Source organism: Helianthus annuus, chromosome 7 (assembly GCF_002127325.2).
Source record: "Helianthus annuus cultivar XRQ/B chromosome 7, HanXRQr2.0-SUNRISE, whole genome shotgun sequence".
Classification (NCBI taxonomy): domain Eukaryota; kingdom Viridiplantae; phylum Streptophyta; class Magnoliopsida; order Asterales; family Asteraceae; genus Helianthus; species Helianthus annuus.
Window position 1 is genome coordinate 26,482,000 of NC_035439.2, and position 27,817 is coordinate 26,509,816.

The window sequence follows — 27,817 nt, forward strand, 5'->3', positions numbered from 1 at the left end:
GATCAGTATACTGACAATCTAATGAATCGTTTAGAACTTAAAGTCTCAAAAGGACAATGGTGCTATTGAGTTGTCATAAACTGATATGATCCTTTGACACGAACTCAATCAAAAATATTGTCTGTAAATATTTGTTTACTACTTTCATTAAAGAAAAATTACAAAAAGATTTTCGGAGTGTTATAGTATGAAAAAGACAAAAAAAATTATTTCTATTTTATTTTCGTCAACCGATGTCTGAAAGCTGAGTTTCAAAATCTAACTATGCTAAACATGTTTCTGATAATAAACAAGTTCATTAATCTGAAACTTGAGTTTTTAAATAAAAAAATCAAAAACAGTTTGTGAAATCTCTAAAGTCATTAATTTGGACTTGGATGATTATCTAAGATATTTTGGATGCTTAACTGTCAAATTTATAGAGTTATTTGATAGGGGGAGAAGAGTTAGAAAATCCTGGGTAATTACATATTGTTACATCTATGTTTAGAGCCAGGTTATCAATCCTAGATGTTCAAGAAACTTTCATTGTTAAATATGTATATGTCAGATGATTGTACCAGATTTTGATCCCGATAGTTGAGTCTAAGGGGGAGTCTGAAAACAAGTTTGAAGCAAAGGGGAGCTTGCATTCAAAAAGCTGAAAGAGCTTGTAGAGTTAGAAACAGGTGTCGATCCTGAAAAGCACGGAAGCTTAGAGAAAGGGGGAGCCTGTAGAAAGAGTAAACCGAAACTGGGAGCAGCTGAAGCTGTAAGCAGATCCACGGGAAGTCTGTTAGAGAAAAGGGAGAGTTTGTGGTGCTGAAGATGTCAACACTTCTGAAAAACTCAGTGATAGATAGAAAGCTACGAGATTGACTGCAGTAATATCCAAGGGGGAGTCTGTGAGTGCATATTGTCTATCACTTCCATCAATCACGTGTCGTAGCTTAATCTGATGATACAAGACTGGTGCTGAACAGAGCTGATTACAAAGTTTGTACATGTTACAACCGGTTCGTACAAAGGGAGACATAAGCCACTTCGTACGAAGGGGCTCACATCGTACGAAGGGAGCTTATCCAGCTTCGTACGAAGCCACATCTCTTATTTATATGCGTGTAGGGTATTGTTCATTGGTAACTTTGCTGACTTGAGAGGGGAAACTCTGTCAGTTTGTTTTCGTGGTTGTAAACTGTTATATCTGCAATAGAAAACAACTTATAATTAATTCTTTGTGTCTGATCCACACACGTACTTGGATTCCGCACAAGATACGTGTTCATTGCATTCATCAGTCAAGGAATCGATCCTCGGAGCAAATCCACAAACATTGAGTTGTTAACCAAAAAGTCAGAATGAAACCTGAAATGTGTTATTTGGTTTTGAATATGTGAATGTGTAAGAAGCAACAATGAATCTGCAAACAAGATTGCTTATGTAATTTGATAGTTAATTAGAAAGTAAATAAATCTGATGAGGAAGAAGATTATCATTTGCAGGTTTAGTCCTAGGGGTAGTAAAGTAATTTCACCTTTTTGTTACATTGTCGTAACGGCCATATGCAAAAAGGACTTGATAGACTAAGGATAAGCTCGGTACCAACCGTTATCGAAAATCTCCAAAAATGGGTACCAGTACCAGTACTGAAAATACTCGGTACAGTATGATACAATTTGGTACCGGTATCATCTGCTCATCCGTAGATTCAACTGAACAAGACTTGATTGGTCAAATGAGAAAGTAGGGACTCATGGTGCCATTTGGTGTCAACTACAATGACTCAAATTGTAGTTTACTCTAAATTCTAAAAACAAATATAGTGGATGAACCCTTTTTATATTTTTTTTTAAACTACTCATTTCAACCCATCCCGAAAATATACTTTTAAAATGACCCGTGTTAACATGAACCCGTTAGCTGACCCGATTGCTTCACTACGCTTGGTACTGCATGTTGATGACGAGATTTGGGACACTTGTATTGATAATTTCAGATACGGTATTTAAAATACATCTAGTTAAAATCTTAAGTTTGAAAGCCACGCTGTAGTCATGTAATTACTCTATTGAGCAAAATGTTCACTTATCGCAATTAGTGAGACTCTCGCTTGACCTTCTTTAACTATCCTCTTGTGGACTCACCCCACACTAAATTACATGAGCTAAAAGTATCTGAGTCATTAGCTGGTTGAGTAATGGGCCAAAAGTAGGTGTGCAACTTTGGTACGGGTCAAAAAATACCGTATTTGATGACGGGGGTAGCCCAAGACTAAATAAAGTGACTAATGCTCAAATGGTTAAACGGTTCAATGGTTAAAAAGCTGTAAGATGGGAAAAGCGAGGAGGAAACAGTGGCCAGTCACATCCGGAGATCGCTTCACCAACCCATAGCCGCAAAAGCAAAGCAGGTCTGCCCAATGCACGCTATTACCCAGGGGTCAAAAGCCTTCAACCCCCAAAAGGGGAAACCCTCCACTGCAAGCAAGGTTACTAGTCAAAAACATTCTACTTCAGGAGATGTCTTCTCTTATAAATTGACACTTCATTTACTTCAGAAATCATCTCCTGGCCAGCTCTGATTCTCTAATCTCTGGTCATTCGTGTGGAGTACTTGCTCGTATACAAGTCACTCCTTTTCACATTCAACACACACATTCTATTTGCCCACACTTCCGAATCTGAGTACATTTCAGAGAAGGAATCTTCAGCAAATAGTAACAATAAACTAGTAAACCTCCTTCCACGTCTTGCAAATGTGGGGGGACCCCGCGACCTGCGTTAGGCAAAGTTGAACCCTTCAACCCTTTTGCCTAACCCACCCAGCTACTACCGTTGGTCTTGTATTTGTTGCATCAACAAGTTGGCGCCCACCGTGGGGCTACGCCGCTATTTCTTCTCAAAAAAGACCTAGTAGTGTAGCTCTCTTCACTTAAAGTCACCATGTCTGAAAGTGGATCTCCGGGAGAAGTAAATCAGATTCCAAACACTTCCACCCCGGGTAGTAGCCAAGCTCACGTGGCTATACCAACATCTTTCTCAACTCCGGGGAGCACACCCGAGTTCCTCACCTTCAACACGCCAACTCCGTCCAGATCCGGGGTTCCATCTCCCAATGTCGGTGTCTCTGACACCCCAGCACGCGTTGAACTTACCCCCGAGGGGGTTGCAAATAATTTCCTTGAATTAAGGTCACTTCTCAACCAGCATGTGAATAAAGAAAGAGAAAAAGGTATAAGGATTCGTTTAGACTATGATGAACCTGAACCAACACTGTCTCCCGGACCACCCCTACCTCCTTTTACCACAAGAAGTGAGGCTGGTCCCAGCAACCCTCCAAACCCTCATCCTTATCTGTCCACTATGACAAATCCTACGGTGCATCCTATCTTCTCTTCCCAACCGATTACTAGTGGTGCCCCTTTGGGACACGAGCTAACACTTGACCAACTCCTACAGTCCCCAGTAACAAGCTATCCAGCTTCTGTAACAACCACGTGGGAGCAAGCTCTGTCCGTGCTCCCTTTAGCACGAAGTGCTGTTATGAGCACCCCTCTCGGAATAAACTGCTGGGTTGGTCCAGGAAGCCTTCAAGGCTTCAACCTCGTACCCAATATGATGACCCAGATGATGGCCAACTTCCCATGGCAACACTTCATTAATCAAGTGCTAGCCACTCAGGGGAATCACGGCAATGGCAACAATGTAGATGCAAGGGCTGAAGAAGACTTGGCTAAACCTTATAAGCCAAGTAACCTTTCATGCTTCTCAAGGCAGATAGCCGATTATGATTTCCAATCAAAGATTAAGATGTCGTCCCACATCAGAACGTATGATGGGACTGAGGATCCTGAGGACCATCTCCAGATCTTCACTAGTGCAGCCCGAATAGAGAAATGGTCAAACGCTGAATGTTGCCTAATGTTCATGCAAACTCTTGTTGGATCCGCCAGAATCTGGTTCAACGACCTACCTGCTCAAAGCATTCGAAGCTTTGACGACTTAAGCAAGGGTTTTCTGGCAAACTTCTCCCAACAAAGGCGATATGTCAAAGACGCGACAGTGATCTTCCAGATAAAACAACGTGATGATGAAAGTCTTCGAGCGTTCATTGAACGATACAAAAAGGAAGGTCTGACTTATGTAGGGGCAGACGAGAAAATGAGAGTGGCTGGTTTTATGAATGCCATAACCTCTAAATATCTCACAAGAGATTTCAACAAATCTCTGCCCAAAACCCTGGAAGAGGCCCTTGAAAGGGCCGAAGCTCACATCCGAGGAGAGGAGGCTGTAGACATTAAGGAACAAAGGAAAAGAGGATCCGGCTGGCGAAGCAATTGCCCAGTTAGAAAAAGGGGAAACTTCAACTCATATGACAGGCGGCCAAAGGGTTCAGACCCTCGAAGGTCTGAAGGTCGGAACCCTTCAAGCAGAGAAAAAGGCATAAGTTTCACACCCCTCACAAAGACCCCTCAAGGAATCCTTGCAACAGAAGAAGTTAAACAAAACTTTCGGCCTCCCAGGCCTCTCCCCAAAAGCAGAAAAAACGAGAACTCCACCCAATACTGTGAGTTCCACGAAGAAAAAGGTCACCACACCAATGATAGCTTCCAACTCAAGAAAAGAATAGAAGAGGCTGTCAAGTCCGGGGAACTCGCTCATTTGGTAAAAGGAGTCCAGGACAAAATGGCTGAAGGAAAGGGTAAGGAAGTCAATATGGTGAATTTCGATGGAAGGGTTCCTCATAAAAGACAGCGGTTGGAAGCTTGGGAGCTTCAGTGTGTCTGCTTCCCCCCTACGGAGAAGGACCCACTTTCCAGTCCTCTTGTGGTAGAAGCCACCGTGGGAACGCTGCAAACATGTAAGGCATACATAGATACTGGGTCAGCCAATGAAATCATGTTCGAAAAGTTTTTCAACCATTTAAGCAATGAAGAACGTTCAAGGCTTCAACCTTCTGGAACCTCTATAAAAGGTCTCGCTGACATACCCCTCAAACCTTTAGGGCAACTGACCCTTAATGTTCGTTTCAGCGAAGGATTAATAGAAAGAACCCAACCATTAACCTTTGTGGTTATCAACATCCCCTCAAGCTATGACGTAATCATCGGGAGACGAGGACAGTGTGCATTTTACATGGCAGTGTCTGTTGGCCATGGCGCGGTTAAATTTCCTACCGAAAGGGGCATAGCAACCCTTCAACCCTCTCAGGAAGCTTACATGATTGAGGGTGAAAACTCAAACAGCGAAGAAGACAGGCAAAGGTTCGTCATAAACCCTAAGTACCCTGAACAATGGATAAGGGTCAACCCAAACCTTTCTTAAGAGACCCTTTTCATACCTTGAAAAGCTGCTAACACATTACAGCGATGTATTCGCTTGGTGTCCAGAGGATATGACAGGAATCCCTCGGAACATTGCCGAGCACGAATTAAGAATACCACCGGATGTCAAGCCGGTGGTCCAAAAGAAAAGAAGCCTGGCACCCGAGAGAAGTCTGGCAGCCTGCCAAGAGGCTGAAAAGCTTGTGTCGGCCGGTATTCTCCGAGAAGTCAAGTACCAATCATGGGTTACAAACCCGGTTATGGTCAAGAAACCTGACAACTCTTGGAGAATGTGCATAGATTTCAAAGATCTTAACAAAGCTTGTCCTAAAGATTGTTACCCACTACCGGAAATTGATCTCAAGGTCGATTCCCTCACAGGTTACTCGTTTAAATGCTTTCTTGATGCATACAAAGGCTATCACCAAATCCTCATGAAGAAAGAAGATGAGGAAAAAACAGCCTTTCACACGGACAAAGGGATCTTTTGTTATCAAAAGATGCCTTTTGGCCTCAAAAATGCAGGAGCTACCTATCAACGGCTCGTCGACAAAGCCTTCGAAAGCCAAATTGGCAAAAACATGGAGGCATACGTTGACGACTTGGTGATTAAAAGCAAGACGGAACATCAAATGCTTGACGATATTCAAGAAACTTTCAAGAACCTCAGAAAGGTTAACATGAAGCTTAATCCAGAAAAATGCTCATTTGGATTCGAGGAGGGAAAATTCTTGGGTCACATTGTTGGAAAGCAAAGCATCAAAGCCAACCCTAACAAAGTGAAAGCCGTCCTCGAAGCTAAACCACCAAGAACCAAGAAGGAGGTTGAAAGCTTAAACGGGAAGCTTGCAGCCTTGAAGCGTTTTACCTCAAAATTGGCCGAAAGATCTTTGCCCTTCTACAAAACGCTCAAGAACTGCTCAAACAAGAAGGATTTCAAATGGACTGAAGAAGCTGAAGAAGCTTTCAACCAAATGAAGCAACATTTAGCTTCCCTACCAGATATATCAGCACCAAAAACCGGGGAGTTAATATCGGTGTACCTCTCAATCGCTGACGAGGCCATCAGTGCAGTCCTCACCATTGAGCGAGACAAGGCCCAGGTGCCCGTTTATTTTTTCAGCAAAACTCTAAAATTAGCTGAAACAAAATATCCTCCCCTTGAAAAACTCGCCCTAGCCCTAGTTCAAACAGGTAGAAGGCTTCGAAGGTATTTCCAAGCACACCCCATACAAGTGGTCACCGACCAACCTATTAAGAGTGTGCTTGAAAAACCTGAAAACTCGGGGCGATTAGCCAAATGGGCCATAGAACTGGGTGAGCATAACATCATCTATGTCCCGAGAAAATCTATCAAGGCACAAGTCTTAGCCGATTTCATTGTGGAAGTCCCAAACCAGACAATCACTGAAGTGAATGCTACCACTACTGAACCCTCCAACCCTGAAGCCTGGAAGCTTTTTACTGATGGGGCTTCAAGCGTTGAAGGGTCAGGAGCTGGGCTAATTTTAATCAACCCAGAAGGGCTGGAATTCACATATGCTCTCCGTTTTAATTTTCAGACCACCAATAACGAAGCTGAATACGAGGCACTAATAGCTGGCTTAAGGCTAGCTAAAGAGATGAAAATCGAAAAGCTTGAAGTGTTCACAGATTCGTTGCTGGTTTCAAGCCAAGTGAATGATAGCTACATAGCTAAGGAACTCAACATGAAAAAGTACAAAGAAAAATCCAAGGAATTGATGAGTACCTTCAAGGCATGCAACATCAAACAGATCCCCATATCTCAAAACAAAAAGGCTGATGCCCTAAGCAAGCTTGCATCTCTCACTTTTGCCCACCTTACCAAGAAGGTGCTGGTAGAAGTATTGAAGGCCCCATCGATCGATGAATTGGAAATCCAAGACGTAGTTACTGAAGAAGATCCAAACTGGATGACTCCCATCAAAAAGTTCCTTAAAAACGGTGAATTGCCAAATGATCAAGCAGAAGCTAAAAGGGTTGAAATCAAGGCAAGGCAGTACGAGCTACAGGGAAAAACCCTTTACAAAAGGAGTTACCTTGCCCCTTATTAAGATGTGTCGGTCCGGAACAAAGCAAATACTTGATCAAAGAAATTCATGAAGGTGTGTGCGGAGCTCACTTTGGAGCTAGGTCGGTGGTTGCAAAGCTCATGAACCTCGGATATTTCTGGCCATCAATGCATCGTGATACAACCGAAGAATTGAAGAAATGTGACGCTTGTCAAATTCATGCACCAATTCCAAGAAGTCCCAAGCATGACTTAGTCCCAATAACTTCGGCATGGCCATTCCATAAATGGGGAATGGACATTGTTGGTCCATTTCCCCCAAGCAAAGGGGGAGTAAAATTCTTACTGGTGGCAGTAGATTATTTCACCAAATGGCCAGAAGTCAAACCACTTGCCAAAATCACGGGAAAGAAAGTCATTGACTTTGTTTGGGAAAACATCATTTGCCGTTATGGGTTGCCGGGAGTACTGGTCACTGACAACGGAAGACAGTTTGCTGAGAAGCCCTTCAGCACTTGGTGCAAGGAATACAAAATCGATCAGATCTTTAGCTCAGTGGCTTATCCGCAATCAAACGGTCAGGTGGAAAGAACAAATAGAAGCATAGTGGAAGGCATCAAGACAAGATTGGGAAGATACGAAAATAGCTGGCTTGAAGAATTGCCTAGTGTTCTATGGGCAATTAGAACAACCGAAAAACCAAGCCATAAGAAAACACCTTATAGCCTGGTATTCGGATCCGAAGCTGTGATCCCCGCTGAGATAGGAGTTGTAACCCAAAGAATTGTCAACATGAATCCCGAAACGAACCAAAAAGAGATCATGTTGAACTTACAACTCCTAGAGGAAGCAAGAGATCAAGCCGCAATTCAAGAGGCCAAATACAAGCAACAAATGGAAGCTTATTACAACAAAAAAGTCAAGAACGAACGTTTCAAGCCAGGGGACCTGGTCCTCAGAAACAATGAAGCCAGCAAGAAAGAAAATCAAGGAAAGCTTGGCCCAAAATGGGAAGGTCCATACACCATCCTTGAAGCACACAAAGGAGGATCCTACAAGCTGGCTGACTCAGAAGGCAAAAAGCTTCCAAGGCATTGGAACGGCAAAACCTTAAAAAGGTTCCATGTTTAAACAAGAAAGCTTGGTTTGTATCAAAGTGGATTCAAAGCAAAATTATGAATATCTTTTGTAAAAAGCAAGTATTGCTGAAATGAATGAAGTTGCTTTATCAAACTTGTCTTTCTATCTTGAAATCAGGTTGAGAACCTAGCAAAAAACTCCATGGCAAGGGCCATGTAAGGGGATGAGCTCCCAGGCCACATCGCTCAATAGGTTCAAGGGTTGAATGAACCTATATAAGGGGTGAGTTCCTAAAATCAATACAACTCCATGAGACTTGTTAAGAAAACCTAAAATTGTCTCATAGACGGGTGTGAACAGCCTACACCAAATGTTCCTTAAGCCTTAAAAATATAATCAACAAAAAGGCTTAAAATATTCAAGTAAAAACCAAGGAAATAATAAAAAGGATAGGTGCTAGATCTTCTTGTTAAAAATACCAAGGCTAAGTGTCTGCAGCACTGAACCCTTCTAGGTATAACAAACATAAGAACAACACACACTGGACAAAGACAAAGTTGCAAAAAGACAAAGAGAATCTGAAAAACACTTGGACAAAAAACAAAAAGATACAAACCAAGTCAGGCCACAAGTCTAAGAAGCCTTCAAGGCTTCAAGCCACTCAAGAAACAACTCGAAACCTTAAAGGCTTCAACATACTAACAGACAGCTAAAAGGCTTGAAAGGTTAAAGCCAAACAGACTGCCCTTAACAAAAACAGACACAAGTCTAGAAACATAAGATAAATAAGAAAGTTAAGACATCATACCATATAAAAGAAAGCCCTAAAGGACTTCCAAGCATAAGTTAAAGCAAGTCCTAGTAACTTGCAAACCTAATAATTGTTCAAATGGCCACACAGGCCTTCAACACAACCAACAGGAACCTTAAGGGTCCCTGAAAACCTAATATTGTTTTAAGAGTTACAAAACATAAATTGTTTTTAGTGCTAAGAAAGCTACGAATTAAGAGTCAACAGACTTAGAAACCCCGAAAGCTTCGCCCTTGGTCTTCTTCGTTTTCTTCAGCTTCTTAGTCTTTAAACCTCCATCACCCCCCACCGCTGAAGCCTCCAAGCTTGCATCCTTAGGAACATCCGTCTGACCTGAAAGGGTATCATCACTATCCCCCGAATAGGATCTCTTCCTTGAAAGAGAACCCAAGATTTCGGCACAAACTTTTTCATTTAAGCCCTCCGGTTTCAAGTCCTGCAACACAGTAAGAGGCTTACCAAAACAACCAGAAACCTGATGGATGTAAGGATAGGTCAGTTTCTCCATTTGCTCAACGGAGCCTTTAAAAACATCAGAAGTCTCGGGACGAAATAGAGGTGACTTCTCCAAAGGATGACCGGATTCATGAAGCTTGTAACCAGCAATGAGGCCTTGGTGTTTCCCCAGGTTGAGAAGCTTAGTATAAACATCACCAAGGGCAGAATTGAACTCCTTGGAATGTAAAAGATATGTAACAACCTGCTGGAAACCATGCTCAATTAACCACTGATTGTCAGTGGTAGCACGAGCAACTGAAGCCTTCAACCCCTCTTTCTCCTCGCGAAAAGCCTGTTGCTGAACAGCCAAAGTCTCCCGGTCAGCTTTTAACTTCAATAAGTTAGCCTCAAAACTTTTTTTCAAATCACCCATCTCAATCTCATGCATCTTCTTTAAGTCACTAACCTCCTTCTGCCATGCTGCTTCTTTCTCGGCAAAACCAGCTATCTCCTTTTTCATCAAGGCCATGGAGGATTTCATCTTATCCTTCTTCTTGGAAAATTCCTCATACTCCTGCATCCTTTGACGAAAACGAGCAATACCTTGAGGAAGCATAGCAGCAAGGTTGCCAGTACTCAAAACCATCCGGGACAACATCAAGTCATCATCCATCCCAGCAATGGTCTTGTGCACAGAAGGAGGAGCAAGGTGACTAAGAGCATCCTCACAAACAGCAGCATCTTTGAAGGTGTCGTCATTCATCACTAACCAAGCAGGCACATAAGTCCCTTCAGGATCCAACCCTTCAACGTCCCTGCTTGAAGACTCCTGAACAGGGGTAGCAACAACCTTCTTGCCTGGAACCTTTTTACCATGAACAACTAATTCCTTATCAACACCTGCTTCACCACCTTGATCTTCCGAAACTTCAATATCATCACTCAAGACCACTGGTTCAGTAGAAGTGGACTGAGAACCAGTTTTCAACAAACGACGAGAAGATCGGCGGGTTGAAGACTTGGGAACGTTGGACTTAGAAAAACCCTTGACATTGGCAACACTAGCATAACCTGTGCCCTCAAACCTTGGCTCAGCAGTCCTAACCACAACATTCTCACCAAGAACAGACGGAGCATCCTCAAACACAACATCAGAAGTATCATCACTTTTGATAAAATCCAAAGCAGACATGACTACAAAGAACAAAACAAAAGCAAATAAGTCACAAGTCAAAAGAAATGCAAAAAGGGCAAGAAGGGAAAATGCATACCCACGCCATTTCTCATTAGTACCGGATCCCGATCGGCTTTTCCCCAAATGTTACTAACCCCTAAAAGAACTAACAAATGTTCAGCGAAGGGACGAACCCTCGAAGGGTACCCCCGAATGGCTGTAAGAAAAGCATCATTCAATTCAGATTCAGAAGGCTCCGGATCATTAAGAACAGCATTCGGATGCCTCCACACCATCTTAAAGGGAACAATAGACTCGGAAACCCAGAAAAAGTGATCCTTCCAGGTCCCAAGTGTTGTAACCATGGTCGAGATGAGGCAAGTGTCAACCTTTGATGTTTCAAAGGTGAACCAATCGCCATTCTTGGCCAAACGGAAAAACCGCCGGAAAAGCAACAAGGAAGGATCATATCCAAGAGCACGACACAAAACCTCAAAATGCAAAACCCTAGCCATCCCCTTCGGATGAACTTGCCCAAAAGAAACCCGATAATACTCCAACAAGTTCAAAACGAAAAACGAAAAGGGATAACGAAGATTCGACCATTGAAAATGACGACAGTAAAGAGCAATCGAACCAGGGTTCGGTTTATCAACAGGAACATCGCAAGCAGGAGCAGTTGGGTTAAATTTTCTATCAATACCATATTCCATACAAAATAAATCTACCTCCGCTTGTGTTAACCGAGAAAATGATTTTGCTAAATCCTTACGAGCACCCATTTTTGAAAAACAGAAAACAAAGAATGAAAGGTGTAAAGGAAACTAACCTTAGAGAAGGAAGGTAATTGGCAGAAACTTGGAAAGAGTATGAATAATGGAGTTTGCAGATATAAAATAAATGAAAACCCACAATAGGGGTAATAATGGCAAATAGTAATTTCTGCAAAACCGCCACCCTATCAACTGCCACACATCAATCAAATCAACTGTCAGTTATTTAAAATTCAAATTCAAATATTAACTGCCTTCAGCCTTTCAAGCAATCAAGCAACGAACCCTTGAAACCTCCAGGCAATAAAATACATGCATAAAAGTCAGAAGTCTTTGAGCATACTACCCAAAAACCTCTGACTTGGGGGGCTGATAACGGGGGTAGCCCAAGACTAAATAAAGTGACTAATGCTCAAATGGTTAAACGGTTCAATGGTTAAAAAGCTGTAAGATGGGAAAAGCGAGGAGGAAACAGTGGCCAGTCACATCCGGAGATCGCTTCACCAACCCATAGCCGCAAAAGCAAAGCAGGTCTGCACAATGCACGCTATTACCCAGGGGTCAAAAGCCTTCAACCCCCAAAAGGGGAAACCCTCCACTGCAAGCAAGGTTACTAGTCAAAAACATTCTACTTCGGGAGATGTCTTCTCTTATAAATTGACACTTCATTTACTTCAGAAATCATCTCCTGGCCAGCTCTGATTCTCTAATCTCTGGTCATTCGTGTGGAGTACTTGCTCGTATACAAGTCACTCCTTTTCACATTCAACACACACATTCTATTTGCCCACACTTCCGAATCTGAGTACATTTCAGAGAAGGAATCTTCAGCAAATAGTAACAATAAACTAGTAAACCTCCTTCCACGTCTTGCAAACGTGGGGGGACCCCGCGACCTGCGTTAGGCAAAGTTGAACCCTTCAACCCTTTTGCCTAACCCACACAGCTACTACCGTTGGTCTTGTATTTGTTGCATCAACAGTATTGGATAAGACTTTGGGGCTGTTTGACAACATCTGAATGGTTAAGTGCTAAACCAGTAAGAGGTCTGAACCATTAAGTGCTGAACCAGTAAAAGTAAAAGGTCTGAACCATTAAAAGCTTGTATAATGCTTAACCGTTTAGAGGCAAATGTCTGACTAATTCAGATTAGAGACCTTAACCATTCAGACTCTGTATAATGCTTAACCATTCAGAGGCAAATGTCTAAACCATTCAGACATCTACTCGTGAAACAAACAACTTGAACCATTAAGTGCTGAACCAGTAAGAGATCTGAACCATTAAAAGCCTCATTAAGAGGTAAACAAACAGCCCCTTTGTTAATAAAAGGCAACACTTGGTCTAAATTCTTCTATAACCCTTTTTAAGCAGTTGGTTGTTAACCTTCATTCAATATAAATCTAATATTTCAAAGTACATGATTTTGAGAGTACTTATGCATCCCATTTTCTTCCTTGTTGTTGATGCAACAAACACGGGACCAAGGATGGTAGCTGAGTCGGTTAGGCAAAAGGGCTGAAAGGTTCAGTTTTGCCTAACGCAGGTCGCGGGGTCCCTCCACGTTTGCAAAACGTGGAAGGAGGTTCACTAGTATGTAATTGTTATTTGCTTTGAAGTTCTTTCTCTGAGGCCAGCTCGAATCCAGAAAAGAAAGCAAATAGAACGAGTGTGTGGTAAATGTGATGAAGAGTAACTTGGAAGTGAGCAAGTACTCTATGAATGACCAGAGATGAAGGAATCTTTCTCTGTTTTGGAATGTCTTTGGAGTGAAATGAGATGTCTTCTTATAGGGGAAGACATCTCCTAAAATGGTATGTACAAGACTAGTGGAACCTGTTTGCAATGGAGGGTTTCCCCTTTTGGGGTTGAAGGCTTTGGACCCCTGGTTAATAGCGTGTATTCGTGCAGACCTGCTCTGATTTTGTGGGCGTGAGTTGGTGAGACGAGTTCTCAGATGTGATTGATTACTGTTCCTCGCTTTTCTCACTTTACAGCTTTTCATCCGGTGAACCTTTCAACCTTTTAAGCATTTGCATATTTAGTCATCTTATTTAATCTTGAGCTACCCCCGTCATCAGCCCCCCAAGTCAGAGGTTTTTGGGGTAGTATGCTCAAAGACTTCTGACTTTTATGCATATGTTTTGTTACTTAAAGGTTTCAAGGGTTCGTTGCTTGGAGGTTTGAAAGGCTGAAGGCAGTTACTTTTTGAATTTTGAATTTTAAATGATTGACGGTTGATTTGATTGATGTGTGTCAGGCGGCGGTTTTGCAGGAGTTATTTATTTACCTTTATTACCCCTGTCCTAAACTCATATTTATTTTATACTTTTGTAAACCTTTTCCATTTTACTCACAATTCTTCCAAGTCTCTTCCTTCTTTGAGGTTAGTTTTCTTCTCCATCTTTCGTTTTTAGTTTCTTCAAAAATGGGTGCTCTTAAAGATTTAGCAAAGTCATTCTCTCGAATGACACAAGAGGAAGTAGACTTGTTTTGTTTGGAATATGGTATTGATAAAAAATTTAACCCAACTGCCCCTGCTTGCGATGTTTCCGTTGACAAACCAAATCCTGGTTCGATTGCTTTGTATTGTCGTCATTTTCAATGGTCAAATCTTCGTTACCCTTTTTCTTTTTTCGTTTTGAACTTGCTTGAGTATTATCGCGTTTCTTTTGGGCAAGTTCATCCGAAGGGGATGGCTAGGGTTTTGCACTTTGAAGTTTTGTGTCGTGCTCTTGGATACGATCCTTCTTTGTTGCTCTTCCGGAGGTTTTTTCGTTTGGCCAAGAATGGTGACTGGTTCACCTTTGAGACATCAAAGGTTGATACTTGTCTTATTTCATCCATGGTTACAACACTTGGGTCCTGGAAGGATCGCTTTTTCTGGGTTTCTGAGTCTATCGTTCCTTTCAAAATGGTGTGGAGGCATCCGGATGCTGTTCTTAATGATCCGGAGCCTTCTGAATCTGAGTTGAACGATGCTTTTCTTACAGCCATTCGGGGGTGCCCTTCGAGGGTTCGTCCCTTTCCCGAACATTTGTTAGTGCTTTTAGGGGTTAGTAATATTTGGGGGAAAGCCGATCGGGATCCGGTGCTAATGAGAAATGGCATTGGTATGCATTTTCCCCTTATGCCTTTTTCTTATTTCACTTTGCTTATGACTTATTTCCTTTTGTTTGTTTTTGCCAGTTATGTCTGCTTTGGACTTTATCAAGAGTGACGACACTTCTGATGTTGTGTTTGAGGATGCCCCGTCTGTTCCGGGTGAGAATGTTGTGGTTAGGACTGCCGAGCAAAGGTTTGAGGGCACGGGTTATGCTAGTGTTGCCAACGTTAAGGGTTTTACTAAGTCTAATGCTCCCAAGTCTTCAACTCGCCGATCTTCTCGTCGTTTGTTGAAAGCTGGCCCTCAATCCACGTCTACTGAACCAGTGGATTTGAGTGATGATATTGAAGTTTCGGAAGATCAAGCTGAAGCAGGTGTTGAGAAGGACAAGGAGTTGGTTGTTCGTGGTAAAAAGATTCAAAGCAAGAAGGTTGTCTCTACCCCTGTTCAGGAATCTTCAAGCAGGGACGTTGAAGGGTTGAATCCTGAAGGTACTTATGTGCCTGCTTGGTTAGTAAAGAATGATGACACCTTCAAGGATGCTGCTGTTTGTGAGGATGCTCTTAGTCATCTTGCTCCTCCTTCTGTGCACAAGACCATTGCTGAGATGGATGACGACTTAATGTTGTCTCGCATGGTCTTAAGCACCTGCAACCTTGCTGCTATGCTTCCTCAAGGGATTACTCGTTTTCGTCAAAGGATGCAAGAATATGAGGACTTCTCCAAGAAAAAGGATAAGATGAAATCCTCCCTATCATCGATGAAGAAGGAAATAGCTGGTTTTGCGGAGAAGGAAGCGGCATGGCGGAAGGAGGTTAGTGATTTGAAAAAGATGCATGATATTGAGATGGGTGATTTGAAAAAGAGTTTTGAGGCTAACTTGCTGAAGTTAAAAGCTGACCGGGAGGCCTTGGCTGTTCAGCAACGGGCTTTTCGTGAAGAAAAAGAAGGGTTGAAAGCTTCGGTTGGCCAAGTTACTGCGGACAATCAGTGGTTGATTGAGCATGGTTTCCAGCAGGTTGTCACTTACCTTTTACATTCCAAGGAGTTTAACTCTGCCCTTGGTGATGTTTATACTAAGCTTCTGAACCTGGGGAAACATCAAGGCCTTACTGCTGGTTACAAGCTTCGTGAGTCTGGACAGCCCTTGGAAAAATCACCTATGTTTCGCCCCGAGGCCTCTGAAGTCTTCAAAGGCTCTATTGAGCAGATGGAGAGGCTAACCTACCCTTACATTCATGAAGTTTCTTCTTGCTTTGGTAAGCCTTTATCTGTTTTACAGGATTTGAAACCTGAGGGGTTGAATGAGAAGGTGTGTGCTGAGGTGTTGGGTTCCCTTTCAAGGAAGAGGTCTTACTCTGGGGATAGCGATGATACCCTCTCAAGTCTGCCTGATGCTTCAAAAGATGCTGGTTTAGAGGTCTTACTCTGGGGATAGCGATGATACCCTCCGCGGTTGGTGGTGATGAGGGTGCTAAGGCCAAGAAGACTAAGAAAGCCAAGAAGTCCAAGGCTGAAGGTTCCAAGCCTTCTGCTACCTGATGTTTATTTGTAGCTTTCTTAGCAAACACTTTATGTCTGTAATATCTTAAACAATATTAGGTTTCTAGGAACCCTTAAGGTTCCTGTGGTTTGTTAGGCCTGTATGGCCGTTTGAACACTAGTTTCTCTTGCAAGTTACTAGAACTTGCTTTAACTTCTTTCTGAAGGTCTTTTATGGCCTTCCTAATTATGATATGATGGTTGCTATGTTGTTTGTGTTATGTTTGTTTACTTGTTTTGCTTCGTTTGTTTTTTGAGTTTTCAACCCTTCAAGCCTTTTGTGTAGCTGTTTATGGGTTAAAGCCTTTAACCTTTCGAGCCTATTTTCTGTTGGCTTGAAACCTTGATAGCTTTTGGTTTGGTTTGCATGTTTTATTGATGGGTTTGCTCATTTTTTGTCGATTATTTTTATTTTCTGGTCTTGTCTTTGTTGAGTTTACTTTGCCTTTATGTTTTTTACACTTTAAAGGGTTCAGTGTTGCAGACACTTTACCTTAGTGTTTATTAACAACAAGACGTAGTATCTATCCTTTCCATCATTTCTTTGTAATTTACTTGATTTCGTAAGTCTATTTGTTGATTGTGTTTCTAAGACTTAAGGAACGATTGGTGTAGGCTGTTCAAACTTGTCTATGAGACATTATTGTTTTTTCTTAATAAATCTCATGGAGTTGTATTGATCTAGGAACTCACCCCTTATATAGGCTCACTCAACCCTTGAACCTATTGAGCGATATGGCCTGGGAGCTCATCCCCTTACATGGCCCTTGCCATGGAGTTTTTTGCTAGGTTCTCAACCTGATATTAGGATAGAAAGACAAGTTTGATAAATTAACTTCATTCATTCAAGCAGTATCTGCTTTTACAAAAGGTTTTCGTTTTGATACAACCAAACTTTTCAAACATAGAACTTTCTCAGGGTTTTTCCGTTCCAATGCCTTGGAAGCCTTTTGCCTTCTGAGTCTGCCAGCTTATAGGATCCGCCCTTGTGTGCTTCGAGGATGGTGTATGGACCTTCCCATTTTGGGCCCAACTTCCCTTGATTTTCTTTTTTGCTAGCTTCGTTGTTTCTGAGGACTAGATCCCCTGGCTTGAATCGTTCGTTCTTGACCTTCTTGTTGTAGTAGGCTTCCATCTTTTGCTTGTATTTGGCTTCTTGTATTGCCGCTTGATCTCGGGCTTCCTCTAGGAGTTGTAAGTTCAACATGGTCTCTTGTTGATTTACTTCGGGATCCATGTTGACAATTCATTGGGTTACAACTCCTATTTCAGCAGGGATTACGGCCTCGGATCCAAATACCAAGCTGTAAGGTGTTTTCTTGTGACTTGCTTTTTCTGTTGTTCTAATTGCCCATAAAACGCTAGGCAATTCTTCGAACCAATTACTTTCATACCTCCCCAATCTTGTTTTGATGCCTTCCACGATGCTTCTGTTGGTCCTTTCAACCTGGCCGTTTGACTGCGGGTAAGCCACTGAGCTAAAGATCTGGTTGATCCTGTATTCCTTGCACCAAAGGCTGAAAGGTTTCTCGGCAAATTGTTTTCCATTATCGGTAACAATTACCCCCGGCAACCCATAGCGGCAGATGATATTCTCCCAAACAAAGTCTATGACTTGCTTTCCTGTGATCTTGGCAAGGGGTTTAACCTCCGGCCACTTGCTGAAGTAGTCAATTGCTACCAATAGGAATTTTACTCCCCCTTTACTTGGAGGGAATGGCCCGACAATGTCCATTCCCCATTTATGGAATGGCCATGCCGAGGTTATTGGAACCAGGTCATGTTTGGGACTTCTTGGGATTAGGGAATGGACTTGACAGGCATCACATTTCTTCAACTGTTCAACGGTGTCACGATGCATCGACGGCCAGAAGTATCCAAGGTTCATGAGCTTTGCAACTACCGACCTAGCTCCAAAATGAGCTCCACATATTCCTTCATGCACTTCCTTAATCAAATACTTGCTTTGTTCAGGACCCACACATCTTAGCAGGGGTGCAAGGTAACCTTTTTTATAGAGGGTTTCTCCTTGCAACACATATTGTCTTGCTTTGATTTTGACCCTTTCGGCTTCTGTTTGATCATTGGGTAGTTCATTATCTTGAAGGAATTTTTTGATGGGAGTCATCCAATTTGGATCTTCCTCGGTGACTACATCTTGCACTTCCAATTCATCAATCGACCGGGCCTTTAACACTTCAACCAACACCTTTTTCGTGAGGTGGGCGAATGTGAGGGATGCCAATTTGCTCAAGGCATCGACCTTTTTGTTTTGGGACCTTGGAATCTGTTTAATGTTGCATGTTTGGAAGGTGTTCATTAACTCCTTGGATTTTTCTTTGTACCTTCTCATGTTGGGCTCTTTGGCGACATAACTGTCATTAACTTGGCTTGATACGAGTAGTGAATCTGTGAACACTTCAAGCTTCTTGACTTTCATTTCTTTGGCCAGTCGTAGACCAGCGATCAATGCTTCGTATTCAGCCTTGTTATTGGTGGTCTGAAAATTAAAACGGAGAGCATATGTGAATTCTAGTCCCTCAGGGTTGATTAGGACTAAACCAGCTCCGGACCCTTCAACGCTTGAAGCCCCATCAGTGAATAATTTCCAGGCTTCAGGGTTGGAGGGTTCAGCGGTTGTGGTGTTTACTTCTTCAATTGTTTGGTTTGGGACTTCAACCAGGAAGTCTGCTAGGACCTGAGCTTTAATGGCTTTTTGTGGGACATAGGTGATGTTATGTTCACCTAGTTCCACTGCCCATTTTGCTAGCCTCCCTGAGTTCTCAGGTTTTTCAAGCACATTCTTGACAGGTTGGTCAGTGACCACTTGTATAGGATGTGCTTGGAAGTATCTCCTAAGCCTTCTGGCTGTTTGAACCAGGGCTAGAGCAAGTTTTTCGAGGGGAGGGTATTTGGTTTCAGCTAGTTTTAGAGTTTTGCTGAAAAAATAAACGGGTACCTGAGCCTTGTCTCTTTCAATGGTGAGAACCGTACTGATGGCTTCGTCGGCAATTGAAAGGTACACTGATATGACCTCCCCAGTTTTTGGTGCTGCAATATCTGGTAGGGAAGCTAAGTACTGCTTCATTTGATTGAAAGCTTCTTCAGCTTCATCGGTCCATCTGAAATCTTTTTTATCTGAGCAGTTCTTGAGCGTTTTGTAGAAGGGTAGAGACCTTTCGGCCAGTTTTGAGGTGAAACGCTTCAAGGCTGCAAGCTTCCCGTTTAAGCTTTCAACCTCCTTCTTGGTTCTCGGTGGTTTAGCTTCAAGGACAGCTTTTACTTTGTTAGGGTTAGCCTTGATACTTTGCTTTCCAACGATGTGACCCAGGAATTTTCCTTCATCGAATCCAAACGAGCATTTTTCCGGGTTGAGCTTCATGTTAATCTTTCTAAGGTTCTTAAAAGTTTCTTGGATATCATCAAGCATTTGATGTTCCGTTTTGCTCTTAATCACCAAGTCATCGACATATGCCTCCATGTTTCTACCGATTTGGTCTTCAAAGGCCTTATCGACGAGTCGCTGATAGGTGGCACCTGCATTTTTGAGGCCAAAAGGCATCTTTTGGTAACAAAAGATACCTTTGTCTGTGTGGAAAGCTGTCTTTTCTTCATCCTCCTTCTTCATGAGGATTTGGTGATAACCTTTGTATGCATCAAGAAAACATTTAAACGAATATCCCGTGAGGGAATCGACTTTGAGATCGATTTCCGGCAGCGGGTAGCAATCTTTGGGACAAGCCTTGTTAAGATCTTTAAAGTCTATACACATTCTCCAAGAGTTGTCGGGTTTTCTGACCATGACAGGGTTTGCAATCCATGATTGGTACTTGACCTCTCGGAGAATACCGGCTGATACAAGCTTTTCAACCTCTTGGCAAGTTGCCAGGCTTCTCTCGGGTGCCAGGCTTCTTTTCTTTTGGACCACCGGTTTGACATCCGGTGGTATTCTTAACTCGTGTTCAGCAATGTTTCGGGGGATTCCAGTCATATCTTCAGGAGACCAGGCGAACACATCACTGTGATGCTTCAGCAGCTTTTCAAGGTATGAAAGAGTCTCTTGGAAAAGGTTGGGGTTGACCCTTATTCGTTGCTCAGGATATTTAGGGTTTATGACTAACCCTTGCTTGTCCTTTTCACCGTTTGAATTTTCGCCCTCGATCATGTAAGCTTCCTGAGAGGGTTGAAGGATTGCTATCCCTCTTTCAGTAGGGAATATGACTGTGCCATGGCCGACAGACACTGCCATGTAAAATGCACATTGTCCGGGCCTTCCTATGATTACGTCATAGTTCGAAAGGATGTTGATGACCACAAAGGTCAGTGATCGGGTTCTTTCTTTCGATCCCTCGTTGAAACGAACGTCAAGGGTTATCTGCCCCAAAGGCTTCAAGGTTATATCGGTGATACCTTTTATGGAGGTTCCGGAGGGTTGAAGCCTTGAACGTTCCTCATCGCTTAATCGGTTGAAGAATTTCTCAAACATGATTTCAGTGGCTGCTCCCGTGTCTATGTATGCTTTACATGTTTGTAATGTGCCCATGGTGGCTTCCACCACAAGGGGACCGGGAAGTGGGTCCTTCCTTGTTGGGGGGAAGCAGACACACTGAAGCTCCCAGGCTTCCAACCGTTGCTTCTTGTGAGGAAACTTTTCATCAGAATATACCATGTTTACCTCTTTTCCCTTGCCTTCAGCCATCTTGTCTCGAACCCCTTTTACCAAATGGGCGAGCTCTCCTGACTTAACAGCCTCTTCAATTCTCTTTTTTAGTTGGAAGCAATCATTGGTGTGATGTCCCTTTTCTTCATGAAACTCACAGAATTGCGTGGAGTTCTCATTTTTTCTGCTCTTGGGGAGAGGCCTGGGTGGTCTAAAGTTTTGCTTGACTTCTTCCGTTGCCAGGATTTCCTGAGGGGTTTTGGTGAGGGGAGTGAAACTCATGCCTTTATCTCTGCCTGAAGGGTTTCCTCCTTCAACCCTTCGAGGGTCTGAACCCTTTGAGCGTCTGTCGTAAGAGTTGAAGTTTCCTCTCTTTCTGGCTGGGCTATTGCTTCGCCAGCCGGACCCCCTTTTCCTTTGTTCCTTGATATCCACAGCTTCCTCTCCCCGAATGTGAGCTTCGGTCCTTTCAAGGGCTTCCTCCAAGGTCTTGGGCAGAGATTTGTTGAAATCTCGTGTGAGGTATTTGGAGGTTATGGCGTTCATAAAACCGGCCACTCTCATTTTCTCGTCAGCCCCTACATAGGTTAGTCCTTCTTTCTTGTATCGTTCAATGAATGCTCGAAGACTTTCATCGTCGCGTTGTTTTATTTGGAAGATTACTGTTGCGTCCTTGACGTATCGCCTTTGTTGGGAGAAGTTTGCCAGAAAACCTCTGCTGAGATCGTCAAAGCTTCGAATGCTTTGAGCAGGAAGGTCGTTGAACCAGATCCTGGCGGATCCAACAAGAGTCTGCATGAACATTAGGCAACATTCAGCATTTGACCATTTTTCTATTCGAGCGGCACCAGTGAAGATCTGGAGGTGATCTTCGGGATCTTCAGTCCCATCATACGTTCTGATGTGGGTTGGCATCTTGATCTTTGATTGAAAATCATAATCAGCTATCTGCCTTGAGAAGCATGAAAGGTTACTTGGCTTGTAAGGTTTAGCCAGGTCTTCTTCAGGTCTTGTATCCATATTGTTACTATTGCCATGGTTCCCCTGGGCGGCTAGCACTTGATTAATGAAGTGTTGCCATGGGAAGTTGGCCATCATCTGAAACATCATGTTGGGTATGAGGTTGAAACCCTGAAGGCTTCCTGGACCAACTGAGCAGTTTACCCCGAGAGGGGTGCTAGTTACAGCGCTTCGTGCTAAAAGGAGCACGGACAGAGCTTGCTCCCATGTGGTTGTTAAAGAAGCGGGATAGCTCGTCACCGGGGACTGTAGGAGTTGGTCAAGCGTTAGCTCGTGTCCCAGAGGAGTGCCACTAGTAATTGGTTGGGAAGAGAGAATAGGATGAACCGTTGGATTTGTCATAGTGGATAGATAAGGATGAGGGTTTGAAGGGTTGCTGGGACCAGCCTCACCTCTTGTAGCAAAGGGTGGTAGGGGTGGCCCAGGAGACAACGTTGGCTCGGGTTCGTCATAATCTAGACGAATTCTTACCCCCTTTTCCCTTTCTTTACTCACATGCTGGTTAAGAAGTGACCTTAACTCGAGAAAGTTATTAGCGACCCCCTCGGGGGTAAGTTCAACACGCGCTGGAGTGTCTGATACACCAACATTGGGAGACGGAGCCCCGGATCTGGATGGGGTTGGCGTGTTGAAGGTAAGGAACTCGGGTGTACTCCCCGGAGTTGAAAACGGTGTTGTTATAGTTGTGTGAGCTTGGCCACTACCCGGGGTGGAGGTGTTAGGGATCTGGTTCACCTCTCCCGGGGATCCACTTTCTGACATGGTGGTTTTGAGTGAAGGGAGCTACACTACTAGGTCTTTTTTGAGAAGAAACAGCGGCGTAGCCCCACGGTGGGCGCCAACTTGTTGATGCAACAAACACGGGACCAAGGATGGTAGCTGAGTCGGTTAGGCAAAAGGGCTGAAAGGTTCAGTTTTGCCTAACGCAGGTCGCGGGGTCCCTCCACGTTTGCAAAACGTGGAAGGAGGTTCACTAGTATGTAATTGTTATTTGCTTTGAAGTTCTTTCTCCGAGGCCAGCTCGAATCCAGAAAAGAAAGCAAATAGAACGAGTGTGTGGTAAATGTGATGAAGAGTAACTTGGAAGTGAGCAAGTACTCTATGAATGACCAGAGATGAAGGAATCTTTCTCTGTTTTGGAATGTCTTTGGAGTGAAATGAGCTGTCTTCTTATAGGGGAAGACATCTCCTAAAATGGTATGTACAAGACTAGTGGAACCTGTTTGCAATGGAGGGTTTCCCCTTTTGGGGTTGAAGGCTTTGGACCCCTGGTTAATAGCGTGTATTCGTGCAGACCTGCTCTGATTTTGTGGGCGTGAGTTGGTGAGACGAGTTCTCAGATGTGATTGATTACTGTTCCTCGCTTTTCTCACTTTACAGCTTTTCATCCGGTGAACCTTTCAACCTTTTAAGCATTTGCATATTTAGTCATCTTATTTAATCTTGGACTACCCCCGTCATCACTTGTCAAAAACACATTTAACCCAAAAAAAAAAACATAGCCCGGATCAACCCAATTGTTTCATTCTCATGTGCTCACATGTGTCATCTTGTTTAATTGTTAAACCAAAACCACAGAAGGTGCTATTTCTGGACACTGCTGAAGGGGTGCCCAGGCCATACTGGTCAGAAGCAACAACGGGCCAGGCCTTTGTTGTCCAAGCACAGCCAAGACATGCTTGAAACTGTGCCAGCTGGCATTGAGATCAGAATGTATATCTGCATTACTTTTAGCCAATACTATCGGTATGAGCTTGTGCCATGTCAAATTGATGTAAACTTGCAACGCAAGTAAATGACATGACGCTGGAGTGGATCAAGACTTCAATGGTATGATTTACATGTGTTTTGCATCTAAAAACCAACTTCTTTTAATCCTTGATTCGAGTGTGTTAACAAAGGCAATTTGGAAGCTTATGGCTCAAAGATATAAAGTATAAATCAAAAGGTTTGTGTATAAACGGGTCAACCCGTAAACCTGCCTTGTCCAGCAAAATGTACCCGCAAATTTCATATCAGATACAAGCCATGTTCGAAATTCACGCCTAAATACAGAATTTCAAGATAAAAAAAACATTATAGTTTCTATTAGGGGTGAGCATGGTGCGGTTCGGTTCGGTTGTTGCCTAAAACCGAAACCATAACCGCACACTTCGGTAATCAAAAATTCATAACCGTTCGGTTGTGGTTAACGCGGTTTCGGTTAATCTGTTATTGGCAGTTAATGCGGTTTCAGTTCGGTTATTGGCCATTGTTTTCTTTGTTTCTAAAGTTGGGCTTTAAATGTGTGGGTCGTGCAAAAGTAACGCGCAAACAATAAATATACACAGTTAAAGCTTGTAGAATTATAAATTATAGTTTACTGGTTGTAGAAATCGCTAGTCGCTAGTCGGCCGGTGGGGTGGGGACTAGCAATTAATCAGGATTAACCGGGGATTAATCGGATATAATCGTGATTAATTGTAATTAATCGAGATTCATCGGCGATTAATCGAGGATTAGTTGGCGCCTAGTCGGGATTTTTACAACCATGAGTCCACATGCATACTGAATTCCAAAGTAACAAGTGTAGACATGTGTTATGTGGAAGCATACATAAGAACACAAAGTGGGTAGAGCTTTAAATTCAATGAGTTTGGGCCATGGTTATTAACTTATTATACTTAAACACTTCACTAAAAAACATGGATTTGGACCATGGTTAAACACTTGAACACTAACTTAAAAACGTATGGTCCTATGGATTCGGCCATCTTTAAAACATTCGGTTTGATTCGGTTCGGTTATTTTCGGTTATGAAAATAAGAATAAGAATAACCATAACCGAACAGCAATAATCGGTTATCAAAAATATAAATAACCGACCCTTCGGTTATTTCGGTTTTCAGATACGGTTTGGTTAATTCGGTTTTACGCTCACCCCTAGTTTCTATTTACCAAATGGAGCATGAAGAAGGAACAAGAAAATTCTTATTCAAGACTTGTTTCACACTTTGAAACATACAAGTGCAAAAAGCTGATCCCACAGTAACAACTTAAGCAAACCATATCAACGCAGAACCATTATAGGTTAATGCATATCAACATTTTCCGAATGCATTTAGCTGCTATGCGAAACATGATAAAAACATACAGTTTCTTAAGACGGCTTATCATAAAGGGTGCGTGTGTTTCGCCTTGCACACTCCAAGATAGTTTTGTCAGCAGTGATGAAGTATGCAGCAATCGAAGCTGTTAAGAAAAAAAGGATAAGAAAGCATGAACATGTTAAATAATCTGAGATTGATACAACATGACTAAGCTTTCCCTTGTTATATATTATAACTCATTTCATAAAAATAAGTCGAGATTTTGAATCTAGGGGTTCAAACTGCAAAAGATAACTATAGCAAGGAAGTCGAGAATGTACCAGCAGATATGATGAGTGCCTGAGCAGTATAATTCAGATTTGCCTTTGCCCAAGGAATTGTCCGAACAGCAATCAACTGAAAAAAGGAGAAATGCAAATATTTTGGTAGAAATTAGATAACATTAGTTACATAATTTACCATATCACGCAGAAAATAAAACAGAAAATGTGTTCTGTATATCAAGAATTATATATTAGGGTTTACATTGTGTGTCCTATATATAGAGGACGATATTACATCCGTTACGCTAAACTATCACCAACATTACATTGGTCTAATATGGAGCAGGGCGCATCGCCATTTTGCTACATACAGCAAAATTAGTCGTGAATCTAACACACTTAATACCAATGCGAACAAAACAAGTAATATTAGCATTCGTCAATTCTTTACCGCAAGAAAGAAAAACATAGAGCATAAGCATGTTAATGAAATTTTGTATCCAAACATGATTGCAGTGCACTTTCTGTAGATGTTTTTTTGTTAGTAAATAAAACATTATACAATGAACATGATATTTACTTTGGTAAATTGTGTTTCTTTATTATAAAAAAAATTACAAGACAAGAAAACACAATCTGTTATCTGTGTTTTTTAAAGAACAAGGGAGAAAAAAGATATAAATTGGAATAATAAGATATGATCCCTGATGTCACAAAACGATGAAAGACGAGGATGCTCATGCTACTTGGCCAAATGTAAGACAAATACCGTTAAACACTTTCAATCTCTTTCGTCAAGGGAACCATTGGGTGTCAGCCCAATGGCCACCAGCCCGCATTCTAACCCGGAGGTGGCGGGTTCGAGTCTTGCTCGTTCCCAATGCCCCTACGGTAGCGGATTTACCCCCAGACTCAGGCTTGCTGGGTGGCGGTCTGCGAGGTGGGATCACCTCGGCGGTTGGGAGGACCGTGGAATATCCCCCCCCCCCCCCCTCTTTCGTCAAGGGCTGAGCGGTGGCGCACTTAGGCTAAAACAAGAAAAAAAACCGCTCTGAACGAGTCTGAAACAGCTTAGAATGGTCTGAACCAGCCTAAAACAAGTCTAAAACATCCTAAAGTAGCCTGAAACATGTCTAAAACAGCTAAAAATGGCCCGTTTCAACTGTGTGCTAACACAACTAGTTATGCACCAAACTCTATATACACATAAACATGAGAGCTGTTTGGCTACAATTCAAATACCCATCCATCAAAACTAAACTACCTCATGCACAAAATCTAAGAGGAATATAGGGTTATGTTAAAAACATCCATAACTAATTAAATAAATAAATAAATAAATATATGCCATCAAAATAAAAAGGAAAAATGTAGAAATGATTATTATTATTATTACCGTAGGGACAGCACTGGCAACACAAGCAATGGAAGCTGACTTCATTCCAGCACGAACCCCTTCTGCAAAATCACAACGGTCAAACAAAATCGGAATAAGAAACCCTAATTGATAGAAAATGGATAAACCTTGAGTACACATTTGCGATCTGAGAAACTTGAGATCTTCTTCCGGTGAAGGAATCATGAAATTGGAGGATTTGTTCCTATGGTTTACCCATGCGTCTCGTAAATCCATTGGAATCCCCATTTGATTATTATCTGATTAAAGCAAAAGTAATAGAAATAAAAAGCTAAGCGATTATAGGAAGAATGGAAGGAGACTGATCCTTACATATATAATATAAGCAGTCACGATTGTTGGAACGACTGACCTCCAGAGAGAGAAAGTGGGTGGAATTCAGAATCTGGCCGCTGTTTTGGAAGAATACCGGAGGCCTTCAAATCAAAATTGAGTTTGTGCGTTTTTTTTTTTTTTTTTTCTTTGAGTAAACTGCCATTTTGTCCTACAAATTTAATTTGATCACTTTTTCTACTTTGGTCTAAAACTCAAATCTTTTGAATCTGTTTCATAATGATTTTAGTTTTATTTTCATTTTGGTCCAAAAGTGAAATTAGCTCATATTTATCTAATAAAATCCTGGTATTTTGTCATTTTCCTCAGAAGCAAAATGATCATTATAATTTGTTATAACACATCAACTTCTCCAAACCCAAACTGTTCATGAACCGACATTCCCGCCTTCCACCGGCCTGCAACATTCAAAACCTCACCGGAGCTCCGTTTCTGCTTCAAAACCTCATTAGAGCTCCGTTTCTGTTCAGAACTTAACATCATCTTCTCGTTCTGAAACCCTAAACCTAACATCACCGTCGCACTCACTCGATTTCAACATCAATTTCGCAACAGAATCGTTAACAGAGCTATAATCCGATGTGTCACACTAGTTACAAATTGCCTTTTTGAGCGCTAAATTAGGTATAACAGTCGAAAAATCAGGTTTAGATCCGTCAATAACCGGAATAAAATTGAGTTTTTGACATACCTCAGCGGATCTCCATTCGAACGTCTGGCCGGAGGAAACTACCACCTGTTCGAACATCAGTGATGAAGATGAGGAGGAGGTGATGA

The 27,817-nt window shown here is 42.3% G+C and overlaps 1 protein-coding gene across 2 annotated transcripts; it reads right to left on the reverse strand.

The window, feature by feature from the left end:
* Nucleotides 1–24,886: 24,886 nt before the first annotated feature.
* On the reverse strand, nt 24,887–27,190 carry LOC110868155 (early nodulin-93). Of its 2 annotated transcripts, none has more exons than XM_022117246.2 (5): nt 27,060–27,190; nt 26,815–26,946; nt 26,687–26,748; nt 25,348–25,423; nt 24,887–25,169 (listed from the first exon to the last, which is right to left on the reverse strand). In XM_022117246.2, exons 2-5 carry the CDS (start codon nt 26,933–26,935, stop codon nt 25,078–25,080), a joined length of 351 nt encoding a protein of 116 aa, XP_021972938.2. In that variant the 5' UTR covers nt 26,936–26,946; nt 27,060–27,190; the 3' UTR covers nt 24,887–25,077. The 2 variants fall into 2 exon arrangements, with proteins under 2 accessions (XP_021972938.2, XP_021972939.1); XM_022117247.2 differs by having other exon boundaries at nt 27,020–27,170.
* Nucleotides 27,191–27,817: the final 627 nt, after the last annotated feature.

Coding starts and splice junctions, on each gene's coding strand:
- LOC110868155 (XM_022117246.2), bottom strand. CDS start 26,935: ATGGGGATTCCAATGGATTTACGAGACGCATGGGTAAACCATAGGAAC. Junction 26,749..26,814: donor ATCGCAAATGTGTACTCAAG/GTTTATCCATTT, acceptor GTGATTTTGCAG/AAGGGGTTCGTGCTGGAATG. Junction 25,424..26,686: donor TTGCCAGTGCTGTCCCTACG/GTAATAATAATA, acceptor TCCTTTTTTCAG/TTGATTGCTGTTCGGACAAT.